This window comes from Abramis brama (genome assembly GCF_963993115.1).
Source record: "Abramis brama genome assembly, chromosome: 11".
NCBI lineage: Eukaryota > Metazoa > Chordata > Actinopteri > Cypriniformes > Leuciscidae > Abramis > Abramis brama.
In genome coordinates, this window is record NC_139973.1 from 7,728,887 (window position 1) to 7,751,485 (window position 22,599).

The 22,599-nt window shown below is 36.2% G+C and overlaps 1 protein-coding gene across 2 annotated transcripts in view; it reads left to right on the forward strand.

Annotated features, from left to right (window-relative positions):
- The first annotated feature begins 66 nt into the window (after window positions 1-66).
- Window positions 67-22,599, forward strand: part of camk1a (calcium/calmodulin-dependent protein kinase Ia) — a 29,171-nt gene continuing 6,638 nt past the window's right edge. Inside the window, exons 1-11 of one of the 2 annotated variants that reach the window (XM_084128398.1) lie at window positions 67-405; window positions 3,021-3,131; window positions 15,340-15,471; window positions 17,767-17,841; window positions 17,979-18,117; window positions 18,962-19,088; window positions 19,436-19,511; window positions 20,096-20,208; window positions 20,522-20,600; window positions 20,702-20,789; window positions 21,555-21,723. In XM_084128398.1, coding sequence (XP_083984524.1) covers window positions 3,046-3,131; window positions 15,340-15,471; window positions 17,767-17,841; window positions 17,979-18,117; window positions 18,962-19,088; window positions 19,436-19,511; window positions 20,096-20,208; window positions 20,522-20,600; window positions 20,702-20,789; window positions 21,555-21,723 — 1,084 coding nt within the window. In that variant the 5' untranslated portion in view covers window positions 67-405; window positions 3,021-3,045. Of the gene's footprint in view, window positions 406-718; window positions 786-3,020; window positions 3,132-15,339; window positions 15,472-17,766; window positions 17,842-17,978; window positions 18,118-18,961; window positions 19,089-19,435; window positions 19,512-20,095; window positions 20,209-20,521; window positions 20,601-20,701; window positions 20,790-21,554; window positions 21,724-22,599 lie in introns of those variants that run through there. The other variant, XM_084128399.1, reaches the window with a different exon arrangement.

A 22,599-nucleotide genomic window follows, 5' to 3' on the forward strand; every position in this document is an offset into this window, starting at 1 on the left:
TTAATTAATTCGTTAAAAAAAACACTAACTCAAAATTATATAAATGTGCAAATGCAAGATAAAAAAAATACAAGTAAAAATATAAAGTGGAAACACATATGTACGTAGGCTACTTTGAACGATTTTGGGGGGGATTTATTTATTTACGTGATGCATTGACTGTAATTTGTTAATGTTAAGTCATTTGCCATTGTGGTCCAACAATCTGTAGGGTTCTGCGAATGGCACTCGGGAATAGTATCATGAAGTCCGGATTGTATCATTATATTGAATCATTCAAATAAGACGCCTCCTCCACTCGCTATTTGACGTCAGGGTAGATCCCGCAACTATTGCATCGAAAGAGAATTGCGGATAGATAAAGAGCCAGAAGAGGACCATCCCTCCATAGGAGCAGTCGATCAGGTATTGCATTTATTTTAAGTTTTCCTCGAAGTCAGCGGTTGATGTGCCTGAACTGATTTAAATGTAGAAGCATAATCTTCTGCAATGCCACAAGCTTTAATGCATGATGTGGGCAATAACCTACAGACAGTTGCATTAGGTGTCTGTGTAAGATAACGTCGATTTAAAACAGAAAACGCATCTTTTTTTCAGTCCATTCATGTAGTTTCCTTGTCTGATCATAGAAGATTATTTGTGCAGGTGGCATCAGACTTCTGCATGCGCATATGCGCAGTGTCTGAATACACACACACTTATACACATACACGAACAATATGCATCCATTGGCATAGTGCATTGCTTGTTCAATGACTCGAGATGCGGAGCACTTTGAGACATTGGTAAGGGTTTTTGTGAATTGTATGTTTTCAATTTATCTGTGAAACAGTGGTTTTCCTAAGATCATAGTTGATTTTTAGCCTTGTTTTGTTGTAGCCTATGTGTATTCCTTTGCTAAAAGTAACGTACTGATGTTTATATAATAGCATGCAATTACTATGATACATGTTCAAACATAATGGGATTACTCTAAGTAAATGTAAGATGTTGAAAGAATAAAAGTTATGATATGCATAAATTTGAGAGTTATGGGTTGCCGGATCTGCTCAGTTGTTTGTTATTTTGTCTGGCAATTTCTATGAACAGGGTACGAAATAAAGCTGAATTATTATTATTTATTTTTTTTAAAAAGGTCTGTGAAAGAGGGTGTGTAATATATATATATATATATATATATATATATATATATATATATATATATATATATTATATGATATTATATATATATATATATATATGTGTGTGTGTGTGTGTGTGTGTTACACACCTTCTTTCACAGACCTTTAAAAAAAAAAATTGAATCTCTCACAACAGCACAAATCTGCAAAATAGGTGTTGTCTCAAGCACACCTGATGCAGCTAATCAAGGGCTTCATTAGTTGCACCAGGTGTGCTTGAGCTTGAACACATGAAATATCTGAACTGGCTAGGTTTGTTGAGTGTCACGTTTGACTGCATGTTAGAAATATGGTTATAAGTCAAAAGAATGGTTCAAAAAAATGTAGAGAAGATATCACCACCCTTCACAAACAAGCAACAGGATACAAAAAGATAGCGCAGGCACTAAATGTTCCAAGAGACACTGTTGGAAGCATAGTTCACAAGTTCATAGTTAAAGGAACAGTGGTTACACTTTCTGGACGGGGAAGAAAAAGGAAGCTATCAACAGCTGCAACCAGATTTCTGAGAAGGCATGCAGGTTCAGAAAAACCCTTGAGTGACTGCAAAAGACCTGCAGCAAGACTTGGTGGCAACAGGCACTGAGGTTTCAGCTTGCACAGTAAGGCACATACTAAATGCATGCCAGAACTCCAAGATACTGACCCAAAAGCACAAGAGGCTCCAATTTGTTCAAAATCATATAAATAAGCCACAGAAGTTTTGGGATTCTGTTATGTGGAGCAATGAAACAAAACTTTTGGGCTCTATGGATCAGCGGTATGTCTGGAGGAAGAAGCATATGCTGAAAAGAACACTCTGCCTACAGTTAAACATGGTGGTGCTTGGTGATGCTCTTGCATTAGTGTACTTTGTGTTACATTTTATGTTATTTAGTAAATTTTTATTGCATTATTTTAGTGTCATCATGTGTGTTACCCTGATAGTGTTTTGTGTATGACCCTGTGCATAGTCTTTATATGAGTATTAGCCATGTTTTATTAACAGCCGCTTACATTATGTCCATTATGGCCTGGTTTCACAAACAGGGCTTAGATTAAGTCAGGATTAGGCCTTAGTTCAACATTTATTTAAGTAGCTTTTAGAAATGTGCCGTAGAAAAACTGGTGTGCATCTTGAGACAAAACAATGGCACTGACATATTTTAAGACATTTTTGTGCAAGTTGCTTTCAGTTAAAACCGCTCAAACATCCATTTTAGTCTGGGACTAGGCTTAAGCTTTGTCTGTGAAACCGGGGATGTATAACTTATTAAAATATACTGTTATAAACTGTAAAATATACAGACATCCTGTAAAACTGGAAACATTTGTCACAACATTTTTTACAGTGAATTTCTGGCTGTTTTTTTGTTGTTGTAAATTTTACAGTTTATATGTGTGTGTGTGTGTGTGTGTGTGTGTGAGTTTATTTGTTGAATAAAATAAAAAACCTTTTTAAGGGGAAATTATGGGTAGACACAGACACACTCACACTCTCTCACACTCACTCTCTCTCTCTCTTATGGAATGCAGACTCAGATTACCAGTAGTCCTGCAGTGTGATGGTGTACTCTGTTTCATGTAGCCTAATTCAACCTAGTTTGTTAGAAATGTCAATAAGTGTGTGTCAGTAGTGGCTCCTCAGAGGAGCATTAATACTGCTGAATCACATTGATCCATTTAATAATTTAATCGATTTAATAATAGCCATGAAACCAAAAACACTCTTCTAAATATACATCCAGGGTTTTTTAAATCATTGTTTTCTCTGTTCTGTGTGTCTGTGTCTTGTATTAAACTTATACATTTTCTTTTTCATTGACTTATTCACTGACCTCTACTTCTGTCTTTTTTTAGTTCCTGAGTGGAAATCAACTATACAATGCCTTTAGGAGAGGATGAAAATGGATGGAAAAAGAAGACAACTGATATCAAGGAAAATTACGATTTCAAGGAGGTCTTGGGGACGTGAGTGTTTAATAAATTAATTGCTCGATTTACCATGAAAGTGCCCAGAGCTTTGTTTGATTAATGCTTTATGCAATTGCCTTTTGCATTTGGCAGTTGAGTCAGTGTTATCTTTGCATTTTTAATATGCTATTATTGTTTTTATTCATATTTTGAGTTAGTTTTTTGTAGTAGTTTTGTTGATATTTTTATTCATTTTTTTTTTTTAAGCTTAATTCATTTTTATTTCAGTTTTGGGTTTAGTTCAGTTTTAGTTTTTACTCATTTCCAGTTAGTAATTTTAGTGCTAAACTTATTTTCAGTTAGTTGCCAAGGTATGGAGCCACTAAAGCAGGGATGGGCAACTTCGGTCCTGGAGGGCCACTGTCCTACAGAGTTTAGCTTCAACCCTAATCAAACACACCTGAACAAGCTAATCAAGGTCCTCAGGATTACTAGAAAATTACAGGCAGGTGATTCTTTCAGGGTTGGAGCTAAACTCTGTAGGACAGTGGCCCTCCAGGACCGAAGTTGCCCATCCCTGCACTAAAGGGACATGGATATGGAAAAAATATGGGATGGGAGGAAAAAATGTCAATGCTTTTGCGCTCTCACAAATGTTTTGCATTCCCCCCAGAAGTACATAACTTTTGTGAGTGAACGCAAAATAATAGAAATAAATATTTTGCTCCCATCTCATATGTTTTCCCACCAGCATGTGTCTTTATAGGGGCTTCGTACCCAGGTAACACTTCTACTTTTGTATATTTTAATATTTTATTTCATTTTTAATTTAATTAACAAAAGTTTTCTTAATAGTTGTAGTTAATGATAATTCTCCAAACATGATTTGATTTAATAACTTCCCTATTAGATCTACACTGAAAAAAACAGAGTTTTAATTTTTTTTTTTGGCAAGTTTTTGCATGCATATTTTTAAAGTAAATTTCACATATGGAATTAAGTAAACAATACTTAACTAAGTTAAGTGAAAGTAACAAAGAAAATAAGTAATTTTAACTTGGCTAGTAAAAGGTTGAGTAATATCTATTTAGTTGAAGTTTCCTTTGCAATACATTTCACTCAAACAATATATCATTGAATTAAACCAAGTATATGCTTTACTTAGAAATATCTAAGTTATTAATACAATAGATATTGTGTGAGACACCATATCTACAGATTAGAGATTGCGCTTCATGTGAACGCAGAGACCTCAATACTTGGTAGACAATACACAATGACTGTAACATTTGATGGATCGTTTTGGTGTTTGAATGCCAAATGAAACTCCAAATGTCACAAAATGGCAAGTTACTAATCCTAACAGCAAAAGCAATGATAAAACAGTGTAAATACAGCTGGAAAACAGTCAACCTCATTAATTATTCAAGGCCCAGTGCATGATGGGAACACCTGTATCAGAAAAGTTGAGTAATTTTACTTAATTGTATAAGGTTGATATTTACGCTTTCATTTCTACACGCTTGAATTGAGTACTAATATAGAATTTTCTTAGTTTTTTTTTATTCTTTCCTGAACTAACTTTTTCATGTAAATTACATTGTTTTTTTCTGTAGTATTTACTTCACCACAAAATAATTTTTATCAGTGTAATAAAAGGACATCATGAGTACAGGAAAATCACATCTTTAGTGTTTTAGCACTATATGGGAATCATTCATCCATCGGACCGTTGAATCGCACCTGCAACTATGGTATCAACAAGTATTTCATCTAATCTTCTTCTGTAGCTCTTCCTCTGTAGATCTCCTTCATTTGTTTTAGTCTGTTAAGAATAGCAATATGTCATGTTGGCATTATGAAAACAATATTCAGAATATATTGGCACTGAGTGTCATCAGAAACCATTTTCTGTTGGAGCAGTTGCCTCTTTTTCTCACTTTGCCGGGTGTGATTAATGACACCTCAGTGTGGCACTCAGCAGGGCTTTCATTTGCCGTCAATATTGGGAATTTGTTAAATTTATATCATTCCTGCTTGCTTTCCTGCAAAAGCAACTACAAAAATTTCAGTTTGTTTTGAAGTCATGTAGTGAGAGACCTTAAAACGCTTCTATTATTCATCTGAAGCCAGTTGTAGTGGAGCGTTCGTCGACCCTAAGTGCTCTAGCCCTTTTGTGTCACAGATATATTTATACCTCAGAGTGCGTGGGTGTAGTGTGTACATTTACTGTCACGTTCGGTCCATCTTGGGTGACGTGGCTGAGGACGAGAGCCAGAGAGAGGGATAAACAGATGGACAGACTGATCTGCCATGCCGCATCTTAGTGACATTCACGAAGCATGTGAGATACAGGACGGCGAATACTGGGTGCAAGCGCATCGCCAACCTCCAAGGCGCTGCTGAGGGGAAAGTCACTAGTGTAGAGCTGTGATGAATTCCCAGACACATACACAAGCATATAATATTCATCAGGGGGTTGTTATGAGTGTCTCTCCCCTCCTGCGGCCAGAATGACTGCTATTTCAGATGGCATAACATAATCATTTGGGCATGCTTACTTCAGCTTGAGTTCACATGGGCGGCCTCATGTTAAATCCCCTTCTTTGGAGCTGTGCATGCTACACAATCACCAGAGATAAATTCTTAGCATCACTGTGTGGAGCAATTGTTAAGCTTGACCTATGTTGTACCAATACCTCAGTCCTTAAAGTCAACATGAAATTCGTATGTGTTATGGAATATTGCAGTATTCATTATAAATGATTTATCCATGCACACCATTATTTAGTTATTTTGGTAAATTCATGTGCCCTCGTAATCTTTAATGAAAATTACTTCCCCTCCCTCTTGTGGCAACATCTCTTCTTTTTTCTGATGATGCGTTTACTGGCGCGAGGGCGGGACCAACTGTCACTCACATAGGGATGTGCCGGAAGCCGAATACTATGAGCCCCCTACGAAGCCCCTAAAGGGACACGGTGATGGGAAAAAATATTTTGAATGCGCTTTTGAACGCACTCTCGCTTTTCACTTTCACTTTCCAATTTGCGATCACGTGTACTTTGTCTATAGGGAGCGGTGGTACTGACCCCTCATTTTACAAGATAAGATATTTGTCAATGATGCTCAGGATCTGTTGCGCACCAAATCCTCCTGTCATTCAGCTCTCCTTACTATCCTCATGTGATAAGTGAAATCTGTACTGTAATGTAACCGACTACCGCAGCAAGCCTAACCGTGTCCCTTTGGAGGCTCCGTAGAATGCATTATTCATTTTCCATGCCTTTCCGAATTCGGATTTAGGCTTCCCTACACTCCCGTGATCAGAGAAATAGCAAAACACAACCATCCAATCAATTCCTGATGGACAAAACCAAGTCCAGCTTTACATTTTTTCTTGTTTGAGAAGCCGTTTCACTCGGATATACGATAGGGAGGATAAGACTATTGCATCTTTTGTTTCATGCCGACTTTAATACCTTTGTGTTCGACTATCAGCATATAGTATGAACCACTTTGTACATTATTCTGGCAAAGAAATACCTACTTCAACAGAGAGAGACCATCTTCATGACTTATGAAGAGGCCAACCGCAGTTATTTTCATTTTTGTGATGTTTAGGATTGGTTAAATCTGAAAATAAGTGTCCCTTGTGGCAAATTGCAATGCACCTTCAGTTGACGGATCCCACTTTTCTATTTATAGAACAGGTTTTCCAGCCACTTTGGTGAATTTCCCTTTTGAACCTTTTTACTTTATTTATGTACAAATTTCATTAATTGTCTGCTATGAAACATTATACTCTTCCGTTCAAAGATTTGGGGTCATTGAGATTTTTTTCTTGAAAGAAATCAATACTTTTAATCAGCGAGGACACATTAAAAGTAACAGTAAAGACATGTATAATGTTAAAATATTTCTTTTACATATAAATGCTGCTCTATTCAAAGAATCCTGAAAAAATGTATTACAATTTCCACAAAAAATATTAAGCAGCACATCTGTTTTCAACATAATAAATAATAATAATAAAATAAATGTTTCTTGAGCTCCATATTAGAATGATTTCTGAAGGATCATGTGACACTGAAAACTGTAGTAATGATGCTCAAAATTCATTGAATATTGAATTCAATTCAATAAATTAAATTTGAAAAGATATTAAAATTGAAAACATTCATTTAAAACTGAAATAATATTTCCCAAAATTACTGTTTCCACTGTATTTTTGATCAAATAAATGCATCCTTGATGAGCATAAGTGACTTCTTTCAAAAAACTTAAAAAAATCATACTGACTCTAAACTTTCAAACAGTCTAACCATGATTTTATGCAACACTTGCATTATGTATAAATGTGGTTATAAAATAGCTCACACAACGTCATTTTTAATGTATTTCTGATTAAATAAAGTAGGAAACAAGTGACTGCTCCTGAAGTCAAGCCTTGAGGTGACACTCAGTTTCGACACTTCCAGTGCTGACAGCCTTAAGCAATGTGACATTGGTCGCTTCTAGTGTAGACACAGTGTTACATAAATAAGTGCATTGCATTTAATGTGACAATTTACAGTAGAATGATTTTACACAAATTCTTTTAATAAATTAAGGCCGTTGTAAGTATCTTGCAAACGTGAATTGTTTCTCACCAAACTGATAAAAACCTGTGTGCTCCCCGACTTCTGGAACTTGCAGTACATTACATTTATATATTTACACATTTGGCAGACAATTTTATCCAAGCCAGCCAATCAGTCTTGCTTGTCACATCCATCAGACGGTCAGTGAACATGTCTGCAGACAAGCCGCTTGATTCTATGACTGCATGTATTATATTCTGCATTGGACTGGAGCTGTGCAGTTAGTGTACAAATGGAACTGCGTTTACATGCACGTTCTTTAACCGATTATGCTTAATAAGCCGACAACACGTGTGGTCATGTAAACGCATGTAACCATTTTCCTTTATCGGCGTAAGATCATAAACAGCTTAAGAATAAACCAAGCGACAACACCTTAGGTTCTGTCGGCTTATTGAAGTGCACATGTGTGATATGTGTCAGGAAAGCATCCTTACACGGCAGATTTAAAGCAACACTATGTAACATTTTTTACCTTAAAATGTTTCCAAAATCGTTTCAGTGGTTCATCAAGTCGTAACAGGGTGAAAGGCACTTATTCCTCCGCTTTGCGGTCCTTTATCTGCTATAACCACACTATGTAAGATTGCCAGATCGGGTCGCGTTTCTGTAGTTCTAATGAGACATAAGAAAACTACAAATTTGACTAGCTTTACGGCAAGCATTACAATAGTCATTATTTCGTTTTTCTTCGTTTCTGATGTCGCAATACATCATACTTTCATAAAATCATGCATCATACTCTACCTTGTCTGTGGACATCGTTCATTGCAAAGCCGGTGCTGGATAAACAGCGAGCGTGCGTGCGACAGTAGGCTGCGGTAGGCTAAATGATTTACGACAGCGGTAATGGACAATTCCGCTTCCAACCTGTAGGGGGACCGCAGAGGAAATGTTCCATAGTGTTGCTTTAAAGGCCCACTGAAATGTATGTGGTTTTTTTAGCTTTTAGTATGAATATGTTTGCTTTTGGTAATGAATAAACTGGTGTGTTCTAAAACATTGACAAAATTTGCATTTAGGAGACATAAGCATTCAAAACTTACAGTCTCTCACTTCCACTAAAATGTATCACGGATTTTTATGACATCACCGGAAATTCTGTCCAATCAAATGCTCGCTAGAATCTAAAGCGTCCCGCTCCCTATGCTACTAAGCGACCGTTGACACGTCACGGAGCAGTATGGGTTAGAGATGTGTTCGGCTGCTCAAGTTTTATTTCCAACTGTATGTTGGTTAAGAATGAAATGGCTAGAATTTCGCTTCCATGGTGCTGTCAAGTACGACTTGCAGTCTGTGAGGTAAACTAAACGCTATTGGCTATTTGAAAAGGGGGAGGAGCCATTCAATATGTCCCACCTTAGCTTCCTGTTTTACGTCAACGAAATTTGTACAATCATACAAAGCTGCACGTTCTAAGGCACTTCATTGGGCCTTTAAGCGCATCCAGCCACAGCGAGTGTTTCGCGCTAGGGGAGGAGAAATATATCGAAAACTCAGACAGACTTTAATATAAAACTAATATTAAAAATGTGATCTCATCTTGGGCAGCCAAAGGACAAGTGCTACAGTTGTAGAAACTTCAAATATGAGAGGAGAATGAGTCTGTGCAAGTCTCTCATTGACATTTTGAAAAACTTGTGCTTACATTTTGAAGTCACCACTGGTGAATAACCTGTTTTTTAATACAGTCTTGTAAACGCGGTTTACTTGCATTGCCAGGTTATTGATTTGTATGTAAACCGTTAAATCGGGTTATTTCAATAAACTTCAATGAACTAGTTACCTGTGTATTGGTGTGCATGTAAACGTGCTCAATGTCAATGAGCAATTTCAGTTTTGTGCTGAGAGCCACAGGCCATGATGTTTTCTTCTGTCGGCAAACAACAAATTCTACAGAGAGCTGAATGAACTAAAGAGGACTGTGTAGTAGGCAAAATTGCTGCAGCTGGGACCTGTCTGCCCCATCAGCAGAAATAAACAGAGAGAGAGAGTGATATATCATGGGAAAGTCCAAAAACCTTGAGACCCTTCTTGATGTATGTTGTACCAATAGAAATGCAGAAGCTGTATTTGTAAATGTTGTGGGAAATGTGCAGGCTAATCTTTAGAAAGGTTGCTCAAAAGGTTTCTGTCATTCTGTACTCTTAGACCACACACTGTATGGTCATTAATCAAAAGGTGTTCTTTTGTATGTTCTGCACTATTAATCTCGCATTAATGCAAGTATAGACACAAAATGGAACGGTTTCTCTGCATAAGCAAACCTGTAACCCAGCTTTAATTTCAAAGCGTTGATGCGGTTATGACTAGTTTGCCAGTAAGGCGTTGTTCAGAGGATTTAACTGTAAATGTTGACAGAAAGCCTCTTTTCTAAAGTAGATTATGGAATTGGTTTATCCGTGAATTCTTTGAGTGGAGTCAATTGATTTATTCTGGGGAAATTGTATCTGCTTTGGTTTATCTAGCTGCGACCATGGATTAAATGGAGGATGGTTAAAAACATGGTGAACATTTACAAATCGACACAAATGTAAATGTTACATTTACTGAGAGACTTTGTCTAGCCATAAAAAGAGCTAAGAGTTGTGTTAACAGTTGTATCCAGTCTGCTTGTTTTCCATATTGTAATTTATACAGTTTATACAAATGTACATGACTGTTAACAACATAATGAAGAACGGTGGTACTTTGGAGACTTTGTTATGACATGATATGAATAAGTGCTTAAGACATTGCGCTAACTAATATATGAAAATAACAGTTTGTTTATATTATTTCTGTAAGAAGAAGGTATGTTTTTTGTAAGACAAGAGGTTAGTATTTCAGGTTTGTGATAGTGTTTCTGTGTTTTTTCAGTGTTTAGTTGAAAATATGGATATTTAGGAAAAAAAATGTGAGTACGGTTTATCTTTGTGCTCTTTCAAAGCTTACAGAATTCAAACATTTGACTTTGCTGTTTTGTTCTCAGCCGCTCACAGTGCTCATCTTATTTACAAAGTGGGCATATGAGGTCAAAGGGGACTGGTTGCTATAGTGACAGGATGAGATATTTTATTTTTAGATGAAAGTTTATGTCACAGAAGGAGGATGAATGAAATTTCTAAGCTGTCCAACCTTCCTAAACAAAATGAGGCCGATGTTTTGAAAGGAGAATTTGTATTGACTACGCTTAGTTTATCAGGAAGCCAGTTTTATTTAGCAAGTTTCGTCAGGTTGGTCTGATGTCAGAATTTTTTTTTCAGTCAGTAGTTATAGCCAAATCTATACGGCTTTCTAAGGGAATCTAAAATTACAAAAAAGCTCCCCAAACATTTATTTACATGCCTTTATAAGACATCCATAAAAAAAGAAAACAGGGCCACTCATGCTGCATTTTTGTTTAATTATTAATAACAGCTTGTTGTAGTGAGTCTGTGTGATTCTAAGTAGCAAGTTTTTCTTTTTTGTTATAAATTATCAATATTTGCTGAAGAAAAAAACGAATTTAAGATAGGGTATTCAATAAATGTACTTAAATTAAATTGAGAATTTATTGTGGAAGACCAAAGCATGATAGACACAAAATTGAGTTGTTTCTGGGGTTTGAATAATAATGAGAGACATTAAATCCGTGTTCTGACACTAACTTTTTGAATGATTGTATTATTGCTTTACAGATTATTTCCCAGGGGTGCGTTTCCCAAAAGCATCGTTAGCCAACTATGGTCGCAAGCTTCGTCATTATCAGTATAGTTCAATGAGTCAGTGTTTCCCGAAACCATAGTTCCAATGAACATATGTAGACAATTTTTTTCCCAGTGTCTTGGGATGAGTATTTTAGATCCTGGACGAGCCCCCATAAAGTTTACGAACCAGAGATGGACTGGGGGTGCAGGGGTATAACAAAATGTATATTGGAAACCACGCCACTAGGACATAACAATAATGAAGCAGCAAAAATATTTTTAAATAACTGTATCTTCAGAAAATGTTATGTTTTTCAGTATGATTAAAATACACATGATGCAAAATGACTGGGCCCACACATTCAGACAAATTTAATTCTCAAAATGCCCTTGCATTGTTGTTCTTCATTAAACATGTTTCATACATATTTTGAAAGTTTTAAATGAATTCTCTTTGGCTAATCTAATAATTGCCAGTAAGAGTCCCTCGGCATAGTTGTACCATATTTAAACATTTGATCTAATGTAAACACTACAGTGTAATGTAAATATGAATTGTGAATTATGAATATTCATGTATTATGAATATGAATGTTTGTCATTTTCCTTTCAGTGTAGATGTTCTCTCTAAAGAAACACTTTACACCGTGGGCATTTTTTCAATCTATTTTAGCTGCTGTTGGGAAATTATTGGCCTCATAACATATGTAAGGCATTCGATCAGCTACATGTCTCTGCGAAACAATTTTCTTATTTACAGACCCAAACACCCACACAGGCTGTCTTGTATCATTTCCTAATCTCCATTCTCTCTCCCATCTTCCTCCTCCTTTACCCACAGGAAGCCATGGGAGGCCTTAATTACACCATGTCTCACGGCAACAGCACAGCTCTCGCTCTCTTCATTTCCTCTCGCTTTCTTTTCTTCTTTCTTTCTTCCCGACCTCCTTTTGGTCCCCCCACACGCGCGCACACTCCCCTCACTCCACTTAAGGCACTTTGATAACTCTGTGATACGAGTCCAGTAGAAAGTTTGTTGACAGCTGCAGCGCTGTATGAGATGCTCTCTCTCAATAAACAACCCTGCTGTGACCATGACTCATATAGTGTGGCTTCCAGGTCATTGGAGTCCTTCATTTTATTTGTATTATCTCAACAACAACATATCATAAGGTCTTTTTAATTGAAATCATCCTCTTACAGGGTTATGCAATGAAACAGGCACGCATTTAAAAATATTTTTAAAATACTGACAATTGCACACATGATGCATAATGACTGGGCCCACACATTCAGACACATTTTACTGTCATTCTCAAAATGCATGTTATTTTTTTGTCCTTTTTTAAAATATATTTTACACATATTTTGAGAGTTTTAAATGAATATTTGCAAATATTTTTATAATTTTGGCTGATCTAATAATGCTTTCAGCACCCTTGTAAAGTCTCTCAGCACCCTTGTACCATTTTTAAACATTTTATGTAATGCAAACACTGTATTGTAATGTAAACATCAATGTGTTTTTACATGTATCATTATATGTAAATATGCCCAGGGCATCATTATGCAGTTGCTAGCATGTTCTAGGTGGTGTTCTAGGTGGTTTTCTAGGGTGTTCTATTTAATTTTAGTTCATTCTTATACTATTAAATAGGACCTATATGCTTTTTTACATTTTCAGCTTTCTTTAGTGTGTAATGTTACTGTTTGAGCACTAAAAAAGGTCTGCAAAGTTACAAAGTGCACTCCAAAGGGTTATTCTATATATCAGTGAACACTGTTTCAACTCCATGAAACACCTCGACTGACTGTAGCCTTCAGTTTTCTTCCGGGAAAAAAAAAAATGTTGCAGTATTCCTCATTTAAATAAATCTCGCTCAAGGCATACCCCCCCAAAAAAGGCCTGGTTGAGTTAGTAGTGTGTTGAAACTTGCAGTTATGGTAAGAAGTGTGACATTTCCGTAACATGAAGTGGTTGACCAATCATAACACACTAGTCCAGCCAACCAATCAGAGCGCATTGTGCTTTTCAGAAGGAGGAACCGGGAGACTAAACAGAGTGTTACTGACAGCCTGGGAATATGTGAAAAATAATGTGTTTTTTGAACAATCAAACATGAAAACTTATTCTAGTTTACCCCAAAAGACTTTGGAAAAGGCCATAATATGGCCTCTTTAAGATCATGGTGCTGCAAAACTTGTACTTATTTGTATTCATATTTAGGAGATTGTAATTTTGAACAGTTTGATACATATTTAAAAATATATTAATTTAACAGCTATATATGAAATGTAGCCTTGGGAGTGAGGAAGTGGAAGTTTCCTCTACTGTCATTTATTCTCTGACTTGTTTATTTCTCTTTTCCTTAGTGGCAAATTGTGTTTAATTGCTCCCTCTGTGATTAAGAAGGCAGTTTAGGGAGTGTGTGTTTGGGGCAGCTAGATTATACATGACAGTGCTTGTTTTAACACACAGGCTTTGTGTTTAAGGAAGAGTATGAGAATTAATGTGTTTGTCTGCATATAAGGCTAAAAACCTGAAAGGATGCTTGAATGAGACAAAAACATACATAGATGCCTAAACACATGGAAATATTACTTGGATGATTAAACAGCTTGTGCTGTTTGTCTTTTTCTGGCACAACCTGTGTCCCTCTGGAGAGTGCAGACTTACAGCACTCTGTTTCATCTTCCCCTACCTGACAAGTATGACCTGATAAAATATCAGCTGTTCACAATATTTATGTTGCACAAACAACACACAAAGAAAAAAATACCACAGGAAAAAGGTGTTAGCACTGTTTAAGTCCCTTTTTTGTTGTGTTGAACAACAGCCAGAGTTGAGTTACCGCTGAAGGGTACAAATTACCTTTTTTTTTTTCCTGCTTTTTCCATCAATGATTTAGAAAAACATATGTGCATTAACTTTTAGAGCTGTTCAGAGTTACACTAGGCCTACTGTTCAGGGTCAGTCCATTTTTTCCTACATATTTTTAGAGAAATTCTTTTTTTTATTGAGCACGGTTGCATTAAATTGATCAAAAGTGACAGTTAAGATTTATAATGTTACAAAAAATATCTTTTTAAATACATTTCATCAAAGAATCATAAAATGTTTTATGGTTTCCACAAATTATTTTCATCACTGATAAATATAAGAAATGTTACTTGAGCACCAAATCAGCATATAAGAATGATGATGCTTAAAATTCAACTTTGCCATCATAGGAATGGTGAAGAATTTTAAAATAATCTTAAAAAAACCATTAAAATAGGAAACAGTTATTTTAAATTGTAATAATATATCACAAAATTACTGTTTTTACAGTTTTTTTTATCAAATAAATGCAGCCTTGGTGGGCAGAAGAGACTTCCCTCAGAAATATTAAATAAATTGTACTGAACCCAAACTTTTGAAAGGTAGCGACGTGTATGCATTTTTTTTTTTTTACATTTATTTCTCAGTTTTTATTCCTAACTTTACAAAAATAAGCAGTTCTGGCAAACCCCAGATTTATATCATATATTTGTGGCAAACTTAGAACATGTAATAATTGCCATTTTTATCATTTACCATTTGCAATGAATATTTACAATTCTTAAAATGTATATGGATAATTAATATAATTGATATACATGATACAATTATAATTATTAAAATAATATATTTTTTTAAATTCTTGTATTTGATTATTATTGACTGATGTCGATCATCTTGAAATGGCCAAATATTGTCCGATTAGTCAGCCTGAGCTGCGTTTATCAAAAGTATTGGCAGCCTAAGTAGATCATAGAGACCATTGGTGCATTTACTTTTGAGAAATGCAGCCCTGGCTGATATATTGGGTTATCTCTACTCTGTACTCTCAAGTCAATGTATAAAAAACGTAAGGGTCCAATGGGGAAAGTTAAATGTCCAACAACACTAACTCCATCTTTGCTTTTCTCCAGGGGGGCGTTCTCTGAGGTGTTCCTGGCTGAGGAGAAGAAGACCCAGCGACTCGTGGCCATTAAATGCATCCCTAAGAAAGCATTGGAGGGAAAGGAGAACAGCATTGAGAATGAGATTGCTGTGTTACACAGGTCAGAACTGACTCTCTCATGAACTACTGCATTAAAAAAACAGTCAAAATTGGTTTGTTTGGCAGGATGGGCAACTGGCATGCCAAACATCTAAACCAGCTGAAGACCAGATAATTTTTTCATAAGGGATGGCCGGGCATTGGCACAAATTTCATGATTTGTTATATTTTCAATTAAAAATGGCGAAATTACATTAAAAAAGTTGAGTAGTTTGCATCACTGTAATGGTCGTTAAACATTTCCATCGTAAAAAAGTTGCCAAATATTAAATGTTTAGCTACTTACATCTTACCACGCACACACTCATTCACTGTAAAAAACTAAAAGTGTTGCGTTGAAATTCACACTCATCTTCAGTTAACATTAAGCCCCGCATTATTTGATTTGATTGGCCTTCACTTGCCCCCCTAGTGTCTCCACTGAAGAGATGTATATCTATCCCTCAAAACCTCGCTTTCATTCCCATTAAAAATCAAAGATGGCGCTGCTGTGAATAATGTCTATAGCCATGACAGATGCTGCCGAGATCTTGACTCTTTAGTGTTAAGAATAAGTGGCAGTCAAGATGCTGAATGGTCTCTTCCTTTTCCTCTTAAGAGCTGTATTGCTCTTTGAGAGAAGAAAAGCTCTTGTAAATGCTATACGTCCCATAAAAATGTGCTATAGTTTGAGAAATCGTAGAAGTGTGCACTGGAAATGTCAAGAGTACTGGAGATAGTCCTATTTTTAGTGTCTCTGTTGCCAGGGCAACAGCACACACAGAGGCTGAGATGGTATGGAGGTTCCCCGCAGCAGTATTGTGAAGGAGAGGAACCAAAGAAAAAGAGAGAGAGAGAAAGAGAGAGAGAGAAAGAGAGAGAGAGAATTCCACCATTGGTGTGAAAAACTGTAATCAAATGGAAAGCAGGAAACCAAAAGAGTGGAAGTCAAATGGAGATGGAGCAGAATATTATTAATGTCTGATTACAGTATTGTCGGTGTAGCTTCATCAAAGACACTGAGAAAATGATATAAAAATAGGGGAGATGGAAGGAAAGCCATTATGATAGAGCATAAAAAGATATTTAGAGCATTAATATTTAGCAATTCGTCAGGCGAATATGATAAGTCTAAATGCCAATTTTCTGTTCTAATTAGACTTGTCAAAAAGAACCGACTTTGGTACCAATTCGGTACGGAAATTGTAAAATTGTGACGCTTTGAGCGGAATCGTAAACGCCTCTGATTGGCCATTGTGTTCACACGTTCATCGGATATGTCTGTGATTGGCTACAATGATCAACTCGCGGGAGCATTTGACAGCACACGGAATTGTTTGAAAGTGTTTTAAAAAACGGGAGCGGGAGCGTTTGAAAGCACAAGCAGTCCGCTACTAGACGCTTGCTTTTAAACGTCATTTTTAAGCGTCATTGATGTGTATTTACAACCAGGGGGCCAATGTTTCGGAAAAAACTGAAGCTTCCCCGGGCGCCGCCATTGATTAGCAGACCCCCACCTGCTGTTAGCATTCCATTGACTCCCATTCATTTTGGCGTCACTTTGACAGCGAATAACTTTACATCTGAGGCGTTTAAAGACTCCATTTGTCCATTATTTATTTCTAAAGAAACACGAAAATGTATAAAAGGCTCCATTACCTTGTATCTTACGTTATGGCCCCGTAGAAGCCGTTTTTGTAAAAATAGGCTGACGATTGCATCATAACCACGCGACTCTCTGTCGCACAGTAGAGAGATTACCGTATGGACAGGAGGAGAAACTCGCGGGCAATCGGGGGGACATGGAGGCAAAATGACAAAATAATTAATCAGAATACGTAGCAAAAGTCGCTCCTGCTCCTAGCTCATGGACACCTCCTACTCACACTCTCTGTCTCTGCAAGTTTCGGTAGGGAATGATTCAGATTTCTCTTGGCACAACTACTAGAAGACAGACGGGTTGCTCACGTCACATCTACGTCGTCAAGCTCAGTTTGAGTCTGCGCAGTACGCTCAGCCATCAGGAAGTGAGTGCTTCTAATTGACTTCACTTTTCTCCGTTGAAGTCTATGGGGTCGCTGTGTCCATTTCTTTTACTGTCTATGTTTACAACACGTTTTTGAAGCGCTGATCATTGTAGCCAATCACAGACATATCCGATGACCCGATGAATGGCCAATCAGAGGTGTTTCCGATTCCGCTCAACAGCGCTCAAAGCGTCACATTTTTAAAATTTCGGTTCCAACTTGGTACCGAAGTCGGTACTTTTTGACAACTCTAGTTCTAATCATTGCTGTCTTTTCTTCTTTCTTTTCAGAATAAAGCATGAGAATATTGTTTCACTGGAAGACATCTTCGAAAGTCAGTCACATTTGTATCTGGTCATGCAGCTGTGAGTTTAAAATCTCACCACTCAAGATCACACCAACCAAGATATTGTCTGATGTTTGTTTAATTTGCAGTGTCTTGAATGCTTATGTCATTATAGTGGAGGTGCTAATTGCAGTTTGTTTGCGTGGGTCTTCACAGTGTTTCAGGGGGAGAGCTCTTTGACAGGATTGTTGAAAAGGGCTTCTACACTGAGAGAGATGCCAGCAAACTCATACGTCAGATTTTAGATGCAGTGAAGTATCTGCATGATATGGGCATTGTGCACAGAGATCTGAAGGTAATGCTTACATATTCTTTCCCTATAATCACACTCTGCCTTTCTAAGCAGGCGCAATATGACACATTTTTCAGCATGCAATGTTTTTTCTGTCCTCGGTGAAAGCCAAATGCTGCCAAAAGGGACAAAATCACTGCCAATTAGAAAGTATTTAATGTTTAATATTCAGCTGTTCAGAGCAATGAGATTTTAACAGTAGGCGATGCTTAGCAATATGACAAAAATAGGCTGTGTTCGGAATGGTATACTAGTGTATCGCTTACCACATACTGTATATAGCTCACCATGGCTGCATTTTTTCATAAAACAGTGATATTGTGAAATATTAACAGCCATACAGCCATTACTCCAGTCTTCAGTGTCACATGATCCTTCAGAAATCATTCTAATATGCTGATTTAGTTCTCAAGAAACATTTCTTACTATTATCAATGTTGAAAACAGTTATGCTGCTTAATATTTTTGTGGAAACCATAATAAAACATTTCAGGATTCTTTGATGAATAGAAAGTTCAAAATAACATTATTTGAAATATAATTTTTTGTAATATTATAAAAGGCTTTTACGGTCACTTTTGATCAATTTAATGTATCCTTGCTGAATAAAAGTTTTAATTTCTTTAAAAAAATGACTGACCCCAAACTTTTGAACGGTAGGCTACTTTATATTGTACATTTAACATGGAAGATATATGATTTATCGTTTGTCACATCTGATTAGGACACAGGGTTATGCATATGAAAATGGCTGTGCATTAAATGTAGTAAGATATGACTTGATTTAATGTGATTCAAGGGAAACGTTCAGCATTAATTCAGATGAATTCATTCTCTTTCTGTGCAGCCAGAGAATCTGTTGTACTACAGTATAGAGGAGGACTCCAATATTATGATCAGTGACTTTGGCCTGTCTAAGATCGAGGACTCAGGAAGTGTGATGTCAACTGCCTGTGGGACACCTGGATACGTAGGTATGAATGAGGGCTAAATTCTCTTACCGTCTTTAGTAAGGTAATGTGTATGTTTTTAGAGGCTCTCAGTCATTTGAAATTCTGCACAATGTCTAGTGTTTACATTTTTAAACAGCCTCTTTGATGCTGCCCTCATTCTGTACAATGCTTAAAAGGAAAGTGAACTAAACGGAATAAAACGAACACTGAAATCGTCTCTCTCTCTCTCTCTCTCTCTCTCTCTCTCTCTCTCTCTCTCTCTCTCTCTCTCTCTCTCTCTCTCTCTCTCTCTCTCTCTCTCTCTCTCTCTCTCTCTCTCTCCTCCCTCCCTCCCTCCCTCCCTCCCTCCCTCTCACTTTTTCATTCAGCTCCAGAGGTCTTGGCACAAAAACCATACAGTAAAGCTGTAGACTGTTGGTCCATAGGAGTGATTTCTTATATTCTGTAAGCATTTCTTGATGTTTGTATTTATTTGAGTGTTTATTTGAGTGTTTGTTTATTTATTTATTGTCAATTTTATAATTTTTTATTGAATTTTAATTATTGAATTTATTTAATACATTTGTATGTATGGTCAGTCATTTATTCATTGTTTGACTGTTTATTGCTAATTTTATAGGAATTTATTTATTTATTTATTTATTTATGGTAAATTCTTAAATTACGAACATATTTATTTAATTTATTGAATTCATTTTAATTATTTGTATTTATTGTCAGTGCTCGTTTATTCCATTTTAAAGACAGATATTTGTAATGAATCAACATATTCATTTATTTGTTTATTTATGGTCAATATTTTAAATTTACAAATATATTAATTTCATTTATCTAATTATTAGTATTGATGGTGAGTCCTTATTTATTTATGTATTCATTCATACCATTTTGTGGTTAGATATGTATAATGAATCAACATAAATTCATATTTGAATCTAAATCAATATTTCATATTTATTTATTTGTAGCCAAATCATAAGAGGGAAAAAATACAGTCAGCTGATCTTACAAAGCATTGTCTTTTGCAGCTTATGTGGCTACCCTCCATTTTACGATGAAAACGATGCCAAGCTGTTCGAGCAGATTCTCAAAGCAGAGTATGAGTTTGACTCTCCGTACTGGGACGACATCTCTGACTCAGGTAGTTCTATGTAATTGTAATCATAATCCAGTATCATTATCTTGAGATGCTTTGACGTGAAAGAAAAGCTCAGGTCCTGCACCTATAGAGCTCAACAGTAGGTTTTCAGCAGTAAAAATACCATTAGTGACGCAACGGTGTTGAGCCGAGTTTGTTTTCATGCAATGCGACGTGATGCAGAATCTACCAATAGGAGTGCAGACAGTGAAGAACACTTTCTTGAAACTGTTGTTGAGCTCTATTCTGGCCATTTCTATTTTCTTGATGCTTGAACGTTGTTTGACAACATATTGTCGATCATATTCCATCCCAGCCAAGGATTTCATCGGTCACTTGATGGAGAAAGACTCATCTCAGAGATACACATGTGATCAGGCTTTACAGCATCCATGGTAGGATTACCTAAAAATAAGTGTTCTGAATGTTTTGACTATCGGTATATCTTTTCACAAAAATTGCTTTTGTAATCCATCCCCCATCTCTACTTTTGAAGGATTTCCGGAGACACAGCTCTTGATAGGAACATTCATGAGTCTGTCAGCGCTCAGATCAAGAAGAACTTTGCCAAGAGTAAATGGAAGGTGAGAATCCCACAACATCATTCTTTTAAATTCTTCACAATTCCATCCCAACAGATCCTGGTGATGTTCTTTGAAATAGGCAGGAAGAACTTGCTATAAACATAGGGTATTTTAGGTGAAAGAATATTTATTAGGGCTGGACATTGACAAAATTTCACGATTTGATTCGATTTCGATTCACATGCTTGCGATTCGATTCAATTCAATTCCGGATAATTATCAAGTACAGTACTTGTCAGTTTTTTTAAAGGGAAAAACAATTCTACTAATCTCTAAAAACAACTAATGCTGTATTATACAGGGAGCCATATCAGTTTGTACATTACTATAATATTTCAGGTTTAAATTAACAACTGATTTGTATACAAACATTTAAATGGCACATAAGTCAGTTTTTATAATAATTGCATTGGATGGATTTATTCAAACATGTATTAAATATTCAAGAACTGGTTAAGTAAAAATATAATTATATGTAATATACTGCATATATTTAGCAAAATGCTCCTCACTAGAGTTAATTTTTCTAGCTAACTACCGAGCTATGGGCTTTGAATGGATTTCCTGAGGTAAATTTAATGTTACGTGACGTTGCTTACAAGCTGCTGTTTTAGTAATGTTTTTTTGCAACTGAAACACTGATTACATGAGACATGATACATTTCATAGGCTGCTACAAATCATGTTTAGTGAAGTTTTGTCCTCATTAATCTAATTTGTAAACATATTTTAGAGGCCCGTTATTGTTTGTTGTTGTCTTTGTAGCAAGCATTCAACGCGACAGCAGTGGTTCGACACATGCGGAGACTGCAGCTGAGCACCAGCCTAGAGGGGCCGAGCCAAATCACCAGCACCAGCCCCTACCACAGACACCTGCTCCTCCCCGCTAAAGAGCTCGACCAGGAGGAGGAGGAGGAGGAGGAAGAGGAGAGCAGTAAGTTTGAGATCATTCTCGAATGAAAGTCGCATACAATCCATCCTAAACGGTATGCAAGAATTAATGTGTCCCAATTTTAGTATAGGGTTCCCGCAGGGCATTAAAAAGTCTTAAATATTTGTATTTTTTCTGCTAGGCATTACATTTTAATACATGGTCTTAAATCTGCCGCAAGACGTTTAAATGAGGTACTGTGGGAATTAATTATTTAGATTTTTAGAATGCATTTTTAGAAATACTTTTCCATCAGCCAGTTAAAAGTTATGAGCTTTGGTGTGCTTTTTTCAGTTTTTTTACTTTAAGACTGTGGGAAAATCAAAGCCATAAATCTAAAGAAGTTGTTCCAAATTTGAGGTTGATATCTCAAAAAATTAGCTTTCGGTAAGATTTTGTTTGGGCGCAGTAGCAAACGTTTCCACTAGTTCCCATTCATACATAGGACATTTGTACAAGCGTGGCTATTTTTTAAGACCATTTAACCTTTTCTAATCATTTCCATGATTTATTTGTGTGTGTGTGTTCACATAGCAAGTGCCAAAACCTTTATCAAGTTTCGTACCATTCTGATGAAGTTAAAAAAATCAAAAAAATCAAAATGACCAAACAGCACCAGAGTTTGTTAAATGTAAATAATGCAAAAAATGTAATAGTGGACTCACACACATTTTACGTTTCGAGCACGCAGGCTTTTTGTCTGATTGTATTTTTAGGCATTTTTCATAATTATAAACTTAAACTTCTATAATTTTTTTTTTTTTTTTTTTTTCACATTAGCAATAATCTGCCAAGTGTCTTCTTTAAAAAGAAAAGTATTTACTCCAAAGCATTCAAGATTTACTACAGTTTCATTTGGAAATTCAATTTTCGTGTGTC